Source organism: Martes martes (genome assembly GCF_963455335.1).
Source record: "Martes martes genome assembly, chromosome: 9".
In the NCBI taxonomy this organism is placed as follows: Eukaryota; Metazoa; Chordata; class Mammalia; order Carnivora; family Mustelidae; genus Martes; species Martes martes.
The window spans coordinates 62,191,726-62,208,733 of record NC_137896.1 but is presented as its reverse complement, the minus strand read 5'-3'; the positions used below and the strand labels follow the sequence as shown (position 1 = coordinate 62,208,733).

General features: G+C 40.5%; 1 protein-coding gene across 1 annotated transcript in view; it reads right to left on the bottom strand.

Moving 5' to 3' along the window:
- SRBD1 (S1 RNA binding domain 1) overlaps positions 1–16,799 on the bottom strand; it is a 195,780-nt gene extending 178,981 nt beyond the window's left edge. Inside the window, exons 1-4 of the mRNA XM_080813290.1 lie at positions 16,753–16,799; positions 11,810–11,889; positions 8,238–8,418; positions 1,220–1,585 (exon numbers count right to left, since the gene is read on the bottom strand). Coding sequence (XP_080669416.1) covers positions 1,220–1,585; positions 8,238–8,418; positions 11,810–11,889 — 627 coding nt within the window. The 5' untranslated portion in view covers positions 16,753–16,799. The remainder of the gene's footprint in view (positions 1–1,219; positions 1,586–8,237; positions 8,419–11,809; positions 11,890–16,752) is intronic.
- Between the last annotated feature and the right edge of the window lie 209 nt (positions 16,800–17,008).

Sequence of the window (17,008 nt, the reverse complement as noted above, 5' to 3'; positions counted from 1 at the left end):
GAGACAACATGGGGGGAAAAAATTCCTCTGAAGAAAAAGGTTAACACACAGCTAAACACAGACTGAGAAGTAGCAGCTGGAGCAAGCAGAGGCCCTGGGCTCTAGAGCAGTAATTCACAGAAGGGGAAGGAGTACCTATCAGAATCACCATGATACAGACAAGAGGGAAGGAGGTCATACACATTTGCCCTGAGGGGCACTACCATAATTAAGTGTGAAATGTCCCCAGAGTGTGTTGGCACAGACAGAAGGTTGAGAATCACCATTTAAAAGTCACTCTTCAGCGGCGCCTGGGTGGCTCAGTGGTTTAAGCCTCTGCCTTCGGCTCAGGTCATGATCTCAGGGTCCTGGGACCCAGCCCCGCATCGGGCTCTCTGCTCAGCAGGAGCCTGCTTCCCCCTCTCTCTGTCTGCCTCTCTGCCTAGCTCTGATTTCTCTCTGTCAAATAAATAAAATTAAAAAAAAAAAAAAAAAAGTCACTCTTCAGGTCTTTTCTGCCATCCCTAAAACCAAACAAGAAACTGGGAGAAATCCAAGGCAGCTCAAGTTGGAATTCAGCTAGATTTTTCCTAAGAAATTTCTAAACCCTGTTTACAGTATATTACAATATTACATTAAGAATAAGAGCTGTAGGGGCACCTGGGTGGCTCAGTGGGTTAAAGCCTCTGCCTTTGGCTCAGGTCATGATCTCAGGGTCCTGGGATCGAGCCTCGCATCAGGCTCTCTGCTCAGCAGGGAGCCTGCTTCCTCCTATCTCTCTGCCTGCCTCTCTGCCTACTTGTGATCTCTGTCTGTCAAAGAAATAAATAAAATCTTTAAAAAAAAAAAAAGAAGAAGAAGAGCTGTATTAATGGTCAATGTCCTAATCACTCACACTACTTTGATCGGGAAATACAGTCTAAGTTCAAAACAAAATCTTCACAATGAACTTATGAGGGCCTGGTCTGTTGGTGCAGTATCTCTATACAGTGCATGTTCACCAAAACACCATGGCAGAAACCCACCTTGCCTGAGGTCACAGCTCTTAGCTCAAGAGCTGATGATGATGAGCTATAAAACGAAACAGCATACCTAGGATAAGAACCAGTGGCCAAAGCCTCCAGAAATCACTAGAAAAACTGAAAAGAGACCTGAAAATTCCCAACCCTTTCCTTAGCCAGTGCCATTCCTATCCTAGTCAAAAAGAAAGGAACCCCACAAACTAAATGACTGCACATACCTGTACTATGTCCCAGTTCATTTCCACCTCCTCTTTAATGTTGTTGGTATTTGTTGGAAACCTCACGGGCTGCCCCTGAGGACATGCTTCGGTCTTCACTTTCTTTAAAGGGGACTGACCAAATGTAAAGTCATCTTCATTCTCTTCCTTCTTGCACACACTTTCCCACACGGTGCTCGTGGATGGCATCTCTGTACTGTTGGCCATGTCGGTTTCTTCATCAACTTTCAGCTTTTTGGTCCTCTGACCCAAAGATGACTGAGCTGAATTCTTCCGTTTTGTCTTTGCTGTTTTCAGAGTCTTCGTGCTATCCAATTTATTTTTTCTGTCTTCCAAATCAACATCAGCAATAGCCACAGAGTTATTCTATCAAACCACAAACAGAACACATGAAAATTAAAAGATAAAAACTAAATATCCTGGAATATTATTCAGGAATAAAAAAATTACTGATACACACAATTACTTCGAAGAATCTCAAGGAAATTATGTTGAATGAGGGAAAACGCAACTGCAAAAAGTTACATACTTTAAAATTGACATAACATTAATGATTTATGCTTTATTTAGCATTCCCGAAAAAATTAGTGGTTACAGGAGGGTCAGATATGGGGGTAAGGGTCCAAAAGGAGGTAGGTGTGGCTACAAAAAGGCAAATACTAGGCAGTACTAGGGATGCTTGTGGTGATGGAACCATTCTGGATGGTGGATACACATATGCATACAGGTGACAAAATTATACAGAACTAAACATACAGAAATACACAAATAAATGAATACAAAAAAACTGGAGAAATCTCATAAGGTCCCTGGATTTTGTCAATGTAAATATCCTGGTTATGATAGTTTACTATAGTTTTGTAAAATGTTACGGTTGGAAGAAATTAAAGGGTACACAATCTCTGTATTATATTTTACAACTGCATGTGAATCTGTAATTATCTAGAAATAAAATGTTTCATTTTTTAAAAACTAGTAAAGGATAAGTTTATGGAAGCTGGAAAAAAAACCAAGATTTAAAACTTGCAATCAGGGGCACCTGGGTGGCTCTGTCATTAAGTATCTGCCTTCAGCTCAAGTCATGATCCCAGGGTCCTGGGATCAAGCCCTGCATCAGGTTCCCCGCTGGGTAGGAAGCCTGCTTCTCCCTCTTCCACTTCCCCTGCTTGCGTTCCCTCTTTCGCTGTCTCTCTCTCTGTCAAATAAATAAATAAATAAAATCTTTTAAAAATAAAAAATAAAACTTGCAACCAAAAGTCAAACCTTTGGGGGGAAAAAAGTAACACTCACATACTCAGAAAACACAGCAGGCTAAACCTGCCATCAATTCATGAAGAACACCAGGAAAAGAAAACACAGCATGACAACAGAGTGGTGTCAGGCATTTTTTTTTAGGAGGAATCTACACAGTAGTCCACACTAGTGTCCAGGAGCCACTCTCTCCACCACCCCCAGCCTTCGCAACAGCGAAGGTGTGAAGGAATGACAGTTGGCATTCATTTGGCACTGGAGTGATAAATAACATACAGTCCCTACCTGCATGGAGTTTACAGTTTCACAGGCTAGCCTGTTTCCGGTTACCTAAATAGATGCTGATGGTGCCAACTCAACTAAAAGAAGAACTCCCAAACTATTTTTTAGTCAAAATTCAATTTTCTCTCCTATCAAGTATTTTTCCAGAATTACTGACTACTGAAAATACTGTGAACTACAACATCCCCATCCTTAAACTCACCCACCACCACCTAACCTGGAGATGATGTACATTAGAAACCCTCTGAGTATTACATTTTTAGCTGAAACATAATGGATAAGAACAGAGATATAAAAATAGAATGACGCATAGGTTTGTAAGAGTTGATATAACTTGATCAAATGACTTGATATAGTAAAAGAAAGGTGTCAGCCATACAGAGGGCTGCAACCATAGAGGGGCAGAACAAGAGGAATTGTAAAAAAGCAAATATGATCAGCATTCTTCTAAGCAATGTAAAAGGAAGAGGATAGCTTAGCAAACAGACTCTGAGTATTTTGGTCGCAATGGTTAAGACAGCCCTCCTGAGATGAATCCATCACACTACCTTAGATTCATGCATTTAAAACATCAGATGTCCTTGTGACAAACATAAGGCCTAGACCACAGGAGGCATTCAATAAATCCGAAAGAATGGATTTATCTAATTCTCCCAATCTGGATCCATGCTCATTGAGTAAATCTCTGATTCTTATTTAAGTGCCTACTTACTTCAGCCTCTGAGGAGAGATAATACCAGTCAGAAAAATTTCATGTCCTTGTGATTATTATATCAAATCGTTAATTATTAAATCAATACTCTGGTTTTACACACCCCTCTTATGAGCACAGCTGAGGTAAAACCACTCACGAGAGATGTTTCGGTTTCTGAAATGCTGACAAAATCATGTCGCTAACTTAGAAACCCAGTTCCATCTCATACTATCTATTACCCATGAGCAAATCACTTCACATTTCTTGCTGTGGCTTTCTCATCTATAAAATCAGGATGGTAATAGCACACGCCTTGAGGGGTGGTGGTGAGGATTGAGTAAGTTCACACAGCCGTAGTGTGAAGCATGTTGCCTGGCTGCTGGGAAGCACGAAAACATCTGCAGATCCCACCATCAGTACCACTGCTACTGTATCTAGACTACCTCCTAGGAGAGGGAGAAGGAAGTAGACAAAGAAATGAAGAAAAAGTACAACAACCGAGAGGAAAATAAGAAAAGTCAACAATCATAAAGACACTTGAAAGGTATCCTCTCTGGAGTCTTCAGGCAAGATTTACCTAGTGTTTCTCAGTGTTGTCCGCAGAGCCTTTCAGGGGCTCTGCAAAGCCGCACTCTATTCATAAGGCCAAGACATGATCTGCCTTCTTTTGTTGACATTTCTCTGAAAGTACAAGAGCAATGGCACCAAGCAGTACTAGCAGTCACTGTTCCCTTCACTGCCACACTCTTACAGTAAAACGATGTGAGTTTCACTTAACAATGCAGTTAAAAATTACTCATTTTTAGGGGCGCCTGGCTTGCTCAGTTAGTAGAGAATGTGCCTCTTGACCTCAGAGTGCTGTGTTCAAGCCCTACACTGAGTGTGGAGCCTACATTAAAATAAAATAAATAAGTAAATAAATAAATAAAAAGTATTGATTTTTATAGTTTCAGTCCTTGAAAACACACCACTCCATGCTGAAATGGTGAGTACACAAAGAACACTTCAGCTGCATGCCAAGGCATACAGATGTGCAGTGGTCATCTCGAACAAAAGCTTGCATGCACCCATTTCAGTTGTGAACTGAACCAGCTTCTTTTTCCAGAAAGTGGCATTTTTACTTGAAATAATGACTGACAAACTATGGTTATTCAGACTTGGGACACTTTTCCAGAAATGACCTGTGACTGTCACCTGAAGGAAACACCTGACATTTGCAACCAACAGTAAATTTCAGGCTTTAAAGTGAAAATTAGAATTTTGGAAATTGTATCCACTCTGAACTTGACAGCTTCCCAACAGTGTGATGAGACTGGAGGTTATACTAACAAATGTGGTTTTTTGACACCAGGTAATGAAAGATGATAAAAATCCGCAGGATCTCCATAAATCAGTGAACCGATATTTTCCAAATGATCAATTTATGTCACAAAATCATGCATGGGTAAAAGACCCATTCAAATAACACGAACCAGTAGATTTTAATGTAGTAGAGTATAAGAAGTTCATTAACATGGTTTCAGATTTCACAATGAAACAAACTTTTAAGAAACTACCACTCACTGAGTTTTGGTACCGCATCAAATAAGCTTTTAAAATGCATCTCCCTTTTGCAAAGACATATCTGTGTGGAAGCAGGTTTTGTTTATACATTTCAGTTATATTCTAGTAAGTGAAATAAGACATTAAAGACATCTGCAAAAATGTAAACAATGTCATTCTTCTCACTAATTTTTTGTTGTTGATTAGGAAAATATATACTTATTTTTCATTAAAATAAAATTTAGCTACATTAACATGTAATAGGTTTTTAAAAAAATTAATCAATATTTTAAATTTCTCATTTTCAATTTTTATATGGTAAATATTAATATCAATAACCCACATAACCAAAAGTTCCTTGGGGTCCTCAGCAAATTTTAAGAGTGTAAAGGGGTTCAAAGACCAAAAGTTTGAAAAAGGTAGATCTAAACTATTGAAAACATAGGGAAATATCTATTTTATGAAGCTTCTAAGATTCTATAGCCTGTCTCAGTGATTCTAAGCTTCTAAGATTCTATAGCCTGTTTCAAGTTTAGTAAGCCTCCATGAGAACATTTTTCTTCCTTATGTTCAACCTGATTCTTTGGCAGTCTGAATAATCAAAGTTCATTTTCTTCTGCCCTCACCTTTTTTTTTTTAATCAGCCTTAACACTCCACACGGTTATTATGTAGCCTATGACTAAACCCAAAACTCCAAGAAGAATTTGACTATTCTTTTTGCCATCTCTCAAAGCAGTCAACTGTCCAAAGCAAAAAAGTGGCTCACTGTGTCTTTTCCAGGCAGATCAGTCAGCAGGCCTTGGCCCCGGCTTGTGTTGTACTATGTGAGCTCAACAGATAACTGGAGAGGGAAAAGGAGTTGAAGGGAGGCTTCTTAAAAATTAGATTTAAAAGAGCATTTTTATACTCTGTAGCAATTGAGTCACTGGAAGAAAAGTTGAAGAGAGAAAAGAAAGGGGATGACTAAAGACACACAGACCTTGAGGAAGAGGGGACGGCAATGACAGACCCAGTGGTGGGACTAATCCTGGACAGGGGGATGACATGTACTCCACCGTAACAGGATAGAAAAGGAACACAAATATAGCTAGCCTGGTTGTGAGATAATGAGGAGCTTCATGAATTTTTAAATATGTAAAAGGCAATGTCATCAGCTGAGAGGGAGAGAAAGGAATTTAGGAAGTTTAAGAAACAAGAAAAAACTGGAAAAACAAATCCGCCGGAGGAAAAAAATGGGTCTACCAGGTATTTTTAGTGTAATTTTGAGGTCTGAGATTATGAATCTAAAGGAAAACAAATTAGGTCAAGGTTGTTTCAGCAACAGTCAGCTGCTCTGTGCTGGCAGAGCAGAGGCAATGGCTCACCCAGTGTCAGGTCTGATCAGCCATGTGCGACTGAAGGAAAGAAGGGCAAAACTGGTGAGACTAATAAAAAGTGGTTTAAACGAGAGGTTATGTGGTCAAGACTAGGTAAGGTAGGAAAAGAAAAGGGCTGACTGATGGTGATCCATGAAGCAGATCTGGGGAAATGCTACAGTCCAAGGACTGGGTCGTAGCCCTCAGCCCTGGCTGTCCACAGAAATCACCTGAGGAGCTTCAGGCAAACAATACCGCTGAGGCCTGGGCCCATCCCCACCCTCAGAATTCTTTCCAGATTTAAATGGTCTAGGACAGGGGCATTTTTTTCAAGCTCCCTGGGTTGAGAGCTACCAAGGAGAAGATGTGATAAGGCTATAAAAGTGTGGCCATGATGGCACCTGAACAGTGAACTAGGAGAACAGAAAATGGTAAGATGGTGCTCCAAACACAGGATGCTTGGAAAGGAATGTCAATAGCACAGTTTCTGATGATGGCAAGATTCAGGCTGAGCTCACAAGAGGGGTGGTAAAGGCAGAGAAGAAGACACAGTCCCTGGAGATGAGGAGGTCAAAGAACCAAGGCATCAGGGATTGCATCCCAGTGGAGGAGAAATCACCAAGAACAACAGCAGAAGGTGGCAGAGAGGAGACATGAAATGGAGCTGAGCAAAAGTCTTCAGTGACTAGAGTGGCGAGTAGGTTGGTAAATGCCAGCAACATAGAGAGGAAGAGACTAACAATTAATTTTGTCTGTGATGTTTGCTAAAAATAAAATTATAAGGAGGCTACTGATTCTCATTCTACCCAAAATAAGGTTTTCAATTATTTTGTTCGGTGGTGGCTACGGCAGAGCAGAGCGCCAAACCTAATGGAATAGTCTTCTAACATGCTCAATGTGCTTTTGCTAAGGTATAAAATGTGTGAATTTTGGCAATTCTGAAAGAAATTCTAAAAACCCCCCAGAATGTTTCTTAAGTGAAAGAGTTTCTATTCTAATTCTTTTTTATACACATATAACTAAGCATCACTGGAAGGATCAAGAAATCACCATGACAAGGGTTCTTAAGCTATACCTTCTTGAGCTATATTTTAATATTTAGAAGCTAGGCATGTGCACATTCTGCTGAAGAGAGGGTTCATAACTTTTATCAGATTCTCCAAGGTTTTATGGTACTAATGCCAAAAGCCACGGAACTAATAGATATTTCGTAGGTTAGGCAATCAAGCTACTTTTAGGTGCAACCATACCACGCTTAATGAAAAACCTCCAAATTTTGCCAATAAGATGATAGATGTTAATACTTTCTCAGCTCTAGGTAAAGCCTGTTCACCAATTCAAGTGTGTTCAGTGAAAAGCTTGTATATAAAGATGAAGAAACAGAAGTACTGGATAACGGGAGAAAGACTGATTTAAATAAAAGCCCTATCTAAGAGCAGAGCAAGGTACAATATAATGTCCTCTACTATACACAATAAATGTGTCCCTGAAAAGTCAGGCTTCTACAGCATATTAAAAGAGTATTATTTCAAATGTACCATGGAAGCAGTTTCTTAAAGGAATACCACAGAGAATGATTTTGGAAATGCACAACTCTTTTTGTAATGCAACAAAGCCTATAATTGATTGTTGTTGTTGTTGTGTTCTAATCCAGATTTGTATAGATACAGCATTTGCTTATAGCAAAATACATCAATATGTCAGTTGACAAATATTCTTTCCCTTCGAACACAGTGAGTCTAACGATAAATACTACTAAAGCTCATGGTAGAGAATGCCACTGCCCTATACTTTTGTCAACTACCTACTCTGTCCCGCTCTCTGTAAGGAGAAAGTAGCATCACCAATCAGGAAGGCACTACAGTGTTCCCTTCACCCAATTAAAGCACCTACCAGCTCCTCCTTAACAGCCACGCCTTCTGAGCCATCACTGATCTGTAGAGTGGTCTTCTTTAATCGTGGAACCCTCTTTGGTTTGGATTCTTTGGGAACAGGCTGCTTACGACTTCTGACGACTTTCTTTTGGGGCTCCCACGCACTATCTTCCTTGTCATCTTCTTCAGAAGCAGACGATCTAGAAGTAAATTGACAGAAAAATCTCTAGGAAAAATGAAGCCAAATATCAAAGGCAAAAGAGACATGCTTCTTGAAAGAAAAAAAAAGGTAGGAGGTAGGAGGTGTTTAATACAAAATGCAGTGATGTGAGCACAGGCTATGAACAGATACAGCTAAGTACTAAAACAAGAGTTGATCAAGGACCAAAGTAAAAATAGCCCCTGATATGCTATGAATCACAGGTCTCTCTATTCCCCTCTCACTCTGCGTGCGCGGGCGGCACACGCACACACGCACACACACACACACACATTCAAAACAGAGGAAACCATTTATTACCTTAAGCAATTTACTGGGTGGTGTCCCACCATAGTCATTGTAATGTTTGCCATTATAACAGTGAAAAGTGCTTAAACAATTTCCTAAGTGGTAATCAAATTTACTTAAAGTTACTCAAACCAATGTGAGAAATGGGAAATGGTGCTAGGAAACACCCTAAATTACATAAAAAGCCAGCACTAAGACCCTTCCAAATGCTTCAATTTTTCGTTTTTCCCTTTCACAGAATGGATTTGTTTGCTGATTGGATGGGATCAGGTGCAACTGCAGTACTTTCTAACAACCCATGAATCGAACTCACAGCAACAGCAGAGGAAGAATAGTCACGTGCACTCTGGTGAAAGAACGTTATGCTCCTGCCAACCCACTTAAATCTATGTCTACCCCAATGTAAAAGGTCAGTGTTGGTGGGAAGGACAACCACTTCCTTCACCAAGGCTGGTAAATAGGAATATCTGGCTTTCTGAAGGGTTCAAGTTCTGCCTGGAGGCAAAAACCTGATTAAATGACTTCTTATATTATGCTCTCCTAGGTCAGGCCACTGATAGTTCTCCCCCACCCCCCCAGGGAGTTCTCTTCAGAGGCGGATGCAAACTAAAGCCTAAGAGTAGGCAAAAACAAACGAAATCATTTAAACTCCCATAACAGATAGCAGTGGCATTGAAAGGAAGGAGAATTAGAAAACTAAGGAAACAGAAAATCAGGATTCTGCTCATACTATCTCCAAACTAAGACTTTATTCCACCCCAGTTCCATCCAACATGAGCATGGACCCCAGTTTCTGATACCTGAAAGCCCTTTTGTGTCTGTCATGTGACTTTCACAATGTAGGGGACCACTGTGAAAGTCACATGACAGACACAAAAGGGCTTTCAGGTATCAGAAAGAAAAACGTAAGAATAGGTATTATTTTATTATATGTGAGGCAGTTTTAAGACAGCTAGTCATCTCCCACTAATCATATCTGACCTATTACTGGCATCTGGCCCTCACTTATGACACATCCTTCACACCTTCCAGGTCTTTCCAGGGTCTTCACTCCCCTGGTTTTCCTCCTACTTCCCTGGCAGCTTCTCTAGTTTCTCCTTGTCCCTTTGCTTACTGCTCTTCCTCTCCCCAACTTTTCAATGATGGGATCCTCTAAGACTCATTCCTCAGCACTCTTCTAAGCTCTCCTACTAGATGACTTTGTCGTATTTGACAGTGGAATAGAGAGGAATCTCAATTTTCTATTTCCTACTTGACCTGAGCTCAAGACTTGTGTATCTACCTTCATTGGGTGCCTCACAATCATCTCAAACTTACCAAGTCCAAAACAGAACCCCTGATTTTACTACCGTCATACCTGATCCTCTTCCAGTCTTCCCCAAATTCCTGTCTTTCCTTCACACCCCAAATCTAATCCCAGCATATCTTGTCTTCTTTATCTTTAATATATATCCCAAATTAGACTACTTTCCCCCACTTTCACTTCTAGGATCCTAGGCTTCTACAGCAATCTCTTTAACTGACCCCCTGCTTCCATTCTTGCTCCCCTATGGTCTGTTTTCCATCAAGAAACCAGAATGATCTTTTACAAATGTAAACCAGAGCATGACACATCCCTGCCCCAAGCCTTCCGATTGCTTTCCAACCTATTGTCACCAGCTAGATCCCAACACCTGATCCTTATTGACCACATGCTTTGTTCACATTTTTCCTTAAGCTCTTCTTTCCAGCTTACCTCTTAATTCAGGCAAATGAAACCCAAAACTACTCTTCAGGTGATGGCAACTGCCCTGACCAGACCTCTCACTGGCCCAGACCACTCAGACCCTTTGAGCTAAACCTCTGACTCGCACCTGCACAGATGAAGGTTGGAGAAACCCCTGGAATGACTGGCAATTACCTTTACCTCATCATAATACTAAAATCTCTGCCCAAAGAGGAGGCTCAGCCTTATTTACATGACATATGATGTACATACAGGCATGATTCCTTAAGGTACACACGTGACTTGGTGCCTGCCTCTACACAGATGACAAGGCTTCCCTATTAACCCTTAACAAAAGGTACCCATTCACTCTCTTTGAAAGCTTTGAAAGCTATTCCCTGTGATCTCTTTATTTGCTGCAAATAAAGTTTACTTTATGTGACAACTTCACCTGGTGCACCTGTGACTCCCCAAGGAGCAAACTCATGTTGGTTCAGTTACAGCACTTCAAATAAGACCATAACACTCTGTCATGGCCTATTAGGTCCTGCCCATTCCAATCTCATTTCCAATCACTCTCTGCCTTGGAGACTCTTGTCTGGCCATTGGTCTTACTGTTCCCTGAACACACCAAGCTTGTTCCTGCCATAGGGGCTTTGCACTTGCTGCTCCCTCTGCTTGGAACCCCATCCCCAGATCTTTACAAGTTGTACTTCCAAATTTCATTTAGATCTCTTGCCACATCCTCCAAAAGAACTTTCCTGAATACTATATCCAAGATGTCCCCTGCCCAGAACCACTGACCATGCTTTCTCTTGCCCCGTTTTATGTTCCTTTAGAGTCACTTATTTAACAAATATCTTCAGGGCACAAACACTACAGTGCTCTAAGGCAGAGGTTCTCAACTGTCGATAATTCTGCCCCCATGAGGACTATCTGGCCATGTCTAGAAACATTTTTGGTTATCATAACTAGGGAGATGTGACTGGCATCTAGTTGGTGGAGACCAGGGATGCTGCTAAATATCCTGCAATGCAAAGGACAGTCTCCACAGCAAAGAATTATCTGATCAGTAGCACTGAGTTTGGGAAACCCTTCTCTGAAGCAATAGAAAACTTCCTGCTTTCATGGACCTTACATGCTATGTATATATCATGTTACATATTTAGTTGGTTACTTTCCCTCTCCTAGTTAATACTTTAACACCAACACTGAAACAGAGCCTGACACGCAACAAGAATTCAATAAACATTTGTCTCATGAATGAATGAAACAGATACAGCTTTCTTCAACCCAAATAACTTACAGTAGTGACAAAACACATTCCTCCTTAAAATATACATCATTCTCCTAACCCCATTTGAAACCAAATGCTTACAATTCAGACAAGGAAGAGAATTCATCTTTGGATACCGCAGTCTGGACCTTTACTTTTGCTCTTCTTGGCAACGATGACATCTGGAAGACACAGAACATAAAATCAGAATGATGTGAATCACTTGAATGACTGATCACTTATGTTGTCTACCAAGTGATGTGCCATTCAAAACTAATGCTTCAATAGCTCTGCTGTTAAGAAATGTCACGGGGAAAAAGAAATGAGCAGCATTCAAAACTCTGAACACTGGCTTCCCCTCCCACACACTGCCAACTATAAGAGCAGCTAACAGCCTTCGAATAGTTTAAGAGCCTGATGAGTATGTACCATCTTCAGAAAAATATAAGCTCCAACAGGGTGACAATTTTTAGTTTCTTTAGAGTTATATGCTTGCATATACCACCAGTGCTATTAAATGGCTCATCAGTCAGCAAATTATAAGATCCTTTAGTAAACTGTAAGAAGTATTTCCCCACTTCTCTATCTTCTCACAATATAAAAGAAAGGCCTTTCTTCAAAGTTGACAGTCAAATAAACAATGTTAACAGACTGCATAAGCAGCCAGATTATTCCTGAAACAAGATAATCCATTCCCTTATAATAAAATATACAGTACTTAAGTAAGACATTTGAAAATAAATTAATCACAAATGTCACTAGAAAATATTTACCAAATTCAAAGGCCTAGCTCTTTAAGAAATTGAGACAAATAACCAGAGACATCCTGTAATACAGGAAGTAAGCAAATTCACTTTAGCTAATAAATTTTATCACCTAAGAGTGTATGTCAAACCACAAAACTACATGAGACTCTGGCATGCTTGGAACCCTTTTAAAAAGTTTCTAAACCAGTCATATGTTATAATGCCTCTGGTTCTAACTTCCACTCAGAGGAGAAAGGAATTTCTCACAGAAATACCAGAGTTCTCAAAAAAATAGAACATGTGCCCTCGGTTCTATAACTTAACTCCAAGAAGTGTAGAACTATTAGCCAAGAGAGCACACAGAGTAAAGCAGGAGAACAAAAGGAAAAGTGTTTCCAGGAAGCAGACAGGATAATTTTCCATCTTTTCCTTCACCCCCCTTTGCGGCATTTTATGTTTATGTAGGTTATCCTTCCTCAAACAAGTGCTTCTAGATATTGATCATAAAGGAATGGGTAATTTTTGATTTCTGTATCACATGTACCTTACCACAATAAAACAAAAATGCAAACAGAGAAAGTTAGTGTATGATAGGGTAGCATTTCAAATCAGGGCAGAAATAAATTATTCAACAACTGGCATTAACAACAAGTTATCCCTTTGGAGGAAAACGAGTATTTAAGTCCTACAGCTACACCTTGAACAAAAATATATTCCACACCAACTAATGACTTAAAATGTACAAAATAAAACTATAAAAGTACTACCAAAAATAAAGATGATCATTTTCATAATTTGGAGTAGAGGTGGGGGAATAAGTTTTCCTAGGCATAACTCAAAATTTCAGAAGCCAAAAAGACAGATTTCACTACATGAAAATTAAAATTCCAAGTCAGCAGTGGGAGCTTTTCAGAAGCAAACGGATTTCCTCAAAAAAATCACAAAAAGCAGTACCTAATACCTTGGAACTATGGATGAAGGGATTAAGGGCTGATGTAAGCTACCTGAGGCAAAGAAATATCTTTGACAGGCCCTACTCTACTTCATGCTATTAAGCAACTGCCCCAGGAAAACATCTGGAGGTTTATTCACTGGAGAGGATAAAACAGAGGTTCTAGACTAGAGGACAGCAAGTACAGTTGTGGGCATGGGAACCATACAGACTGAATGCTAAAAATAGAGGACCCTTCCCCGCCCCCCACCCCCCAGTCCTCTTCTCCCACTAAGCTCCTAGTCAAATCCTTACCCTCCAGGGAGAATGCAAAGGCTCTTCTCTGGACAATCTGACCAGCCCCAAAATAAAAACCTGAACATACTGTTTCCTAACAAACAACCCAACCAAATCTTCTACTCTATCACGCATTCTACAATATACCTGAATTCAAAACACTCCCTTACAGACCACCATGTACCAATTCTCACTCCATACTTCATCCTTAATAGAAATGGGTTTAAAATAGGAGTAGACAAACCCTTGGCAGTCTCAAAAATCTTTGATTAACCACTAAAGACTTTCCTGAAACAAACACTTCCAAATGCCCCTTAATTAGGCACCCTGGAAGCAATGCTACCATTGAAAGATGAGTAAGATGTAAACTTGCCTTTTGACAAGTAGATAAATATGAGTTTGAAAAGGGAGGTGGTGGGGGGAGTGCCTGGATGGCCCAGTCAATTCAGCTTCAGACCCTGTTTTTGGCTCAGATCATGACCTCAGGGTTGTGAGATCCAGTCTTGTAGTGGGTTCTCAGCTTAAGATTCTCTCTTCCTCTCCCGGCTACTCTACCCTCCCCTCATACACGTGCATGTGTGTATTTTTGCAAAAAAAAAAGGGGGGGGGGGTGGGAGAAGAGAATGTGCATGAGCACATAAGTCAATTTCAGACAAATCAGTTTTAGAAAGAGTATATACAGAAACTAAGGACTAGAAATTATTTATTAAAAACTGCCTATACCAGGTATATTCCAGTTTAAAAAGCAATGTTCTTGGGAGCAGTTTCTTCATCTCTACTCCTCCTCTGTTCCCTTTCTTTATATCACAGGATTTGTTAGATTGACAAAATTCCATCCATTTCCATGGTTTTAAACATCTGTTATCACCTACTTAATAACAATCCTAATACTTCCACCCCAAATCTTTCCTAAGATACAGATTTACATATAAACTGTCCATACTGCCTATGAAACTATGCAGATGCCTCAAAATTACCTAAAATTTAACATATCCACAATGAAATCTTGATAACCATTTCTTGTTTTAAAACCCATTCCTATTCATCTTTCCCATCTCTGTAAATGGCACCATCATCCACCTAAATGGATGGCTAAGCCAGAACCTTGGAAAATTTTTAACAACTTCATTGAACTATAACTGATATACAATAAATTGTACATGCTTAAAATGTACAAACTTGGTAAGTTCTGGCATATGTATACACATCTCCATAACCGAGATACCGAATACATCTATCACCCTCTAAAGTTTCATTTGCAAGCCAAAGCCTTGAAATCTTTTTCTCTTTCACCTCCCACAACTAGTCTACTAGTAAATAACATAAATTCTTCCACCAAAATACAGGTTCAATTTCTATGATCTCCAGTGTGTCTTTAGTTCCCAATATCTAATAGCCTCACTACCCATTCTCCACATATCAACCAAAAGATCATTTAGAAAATGCTTAAAAAACATTCAATGACTTCACACTCCATTCTTCACTTAGAATCAAATCATATTTTTTACCATGGCCTTTAAAATACCCTACAGGACTAACCCCTGCCTACCTTTCTAACCACATTTACCATGTGCTGCAGCTTTTCACCCACAGTCACGACTTTGTTTCAGTCACTGTAATAAGCATGATTCTTTGCCATCTCAGGTTCACTCTGCAACACTATTAGCCCTGCTCATCAATAGGCTGGCTCTTTCTCATCTCTTAGAGCTCAGTATTTCAGACCTAAAATGGGTCTCCCAGATATAATATTATTATAGGACCCTATTTACTTCCTTCATACAGTACTATATAAAGCACAATCTATAATTATCCTTGTTTATTGTCTGCATCCCCCATGTTTACTTCATGGCAGTAAATACCATGAAGAAAGAAAACACATTTGCCTTAATCACTTCTGCATAACACAGAGCTTAGCACTTAACAGCTGCTCTATAACTATTTACTAAATGACCGTAAGAATATATACAACATGGAGTATACATTTTCCCCAAAAAACTATTATACTGCCTAAGAGTTTAGGCAATAGCACACAGGCACTCTTTTTTTCTTCTGAAAGGGTGATGGTACAGAACATTCCTACTCTTAGTGACTTGATATTTTTCATTTTCAAACTTGTCTTTTCTCTGCGGACACATGAGTATATTCAAAATCAGTTGCTGTGATATTACTAAGGGCAGAGGCACTAAACTAGGGCAAGTAAAAATCAAGCGAAGGGGGGTTGAAGAAACCTGCAGACACATAAATATTACATTAAAATTGGGAAACCCACAATTAGAAATCTTAAGAGCAGAGGGAACAACTTTTTAAGAGGCACCTAACTAAATAAGCTTCGCTGGGTACGAAAAGGAGCGGTGGAATGTCAGCAAACATCCATCCATAATAAAAATAAATACACCTGGAAAGAGCCTCAGAAATCAGATAGTCCTTTCTTTCTTTTTTTTTTTTTTTTAATTAGAAGCCTGAGATTCAGTGAGGTGCAATGGTTTACTCAAAGGGAAAACCTATGTTCTAGTTCTGTATCTAGAACCCAAAGCCCCAAACAGCAAGACTAGGCTTGCTTCCCGTTCCACAAACATTATATTAACAACATTCTGGTGCGTGGGAGGCTCCAGGAAAGTTGCCTAGAGATTTCCCATTCATTCATTCCTTTCCTCAAGTTATTCAGCGCCTCCTATATGCCAGACACACTGCTGAGGATGCCGCTGATGCGGACAAGGCCATGATGTGCTAGTGAAAAGGGTGCTTCCTCCCCCATCTCTGATGACTTGAGATACAGCAACAATCTAAGTTTGCCTGGGTTTTCCCATGTCTGCCCCTACGCGCTAAGAGCTGAAATTTGACTGAGAAGATGCGCCAGGTGACACGAGGCAGCTAGGAGGGGTTTTCCGGGTGTAGGTTGGAAGATAGAGACCGCAGACCGTTAAATGTAATGAAACTTCTCACTTTAAAAAGGGATGTTATTTCCCAAATGAGCGCTCCGAACTTTTTAAATGGCCCCAGAAAGACCGGAGCCCGATCTCCGGGCTCACGCGAGCCCTCAGGAACTCCGCCAAGGCGGACGCTCAGCTCACCTTCCCGCCCGGCGAGTCAGAAGGCCCGGGATTCTGTGTGTGTGACCGCATCTTCCGGTTCCCGCCGGAAGTTTTTCAAATGCCGGAAGTCCCGCCTCGCTTTTTCCCTCACTCGCCGCAGAGGCGCTGGGCTACCGGAGCGTGATGGAGCAGAGCCGGACGGAGGCGGGGCTAGAGCGGGGATCCCGTGGGAGCGCTGAGGTGGGGCCTGGCTCCCGGGGCCGGGGGCGAACTCTCCCTGGATCTGGGTGGAAGT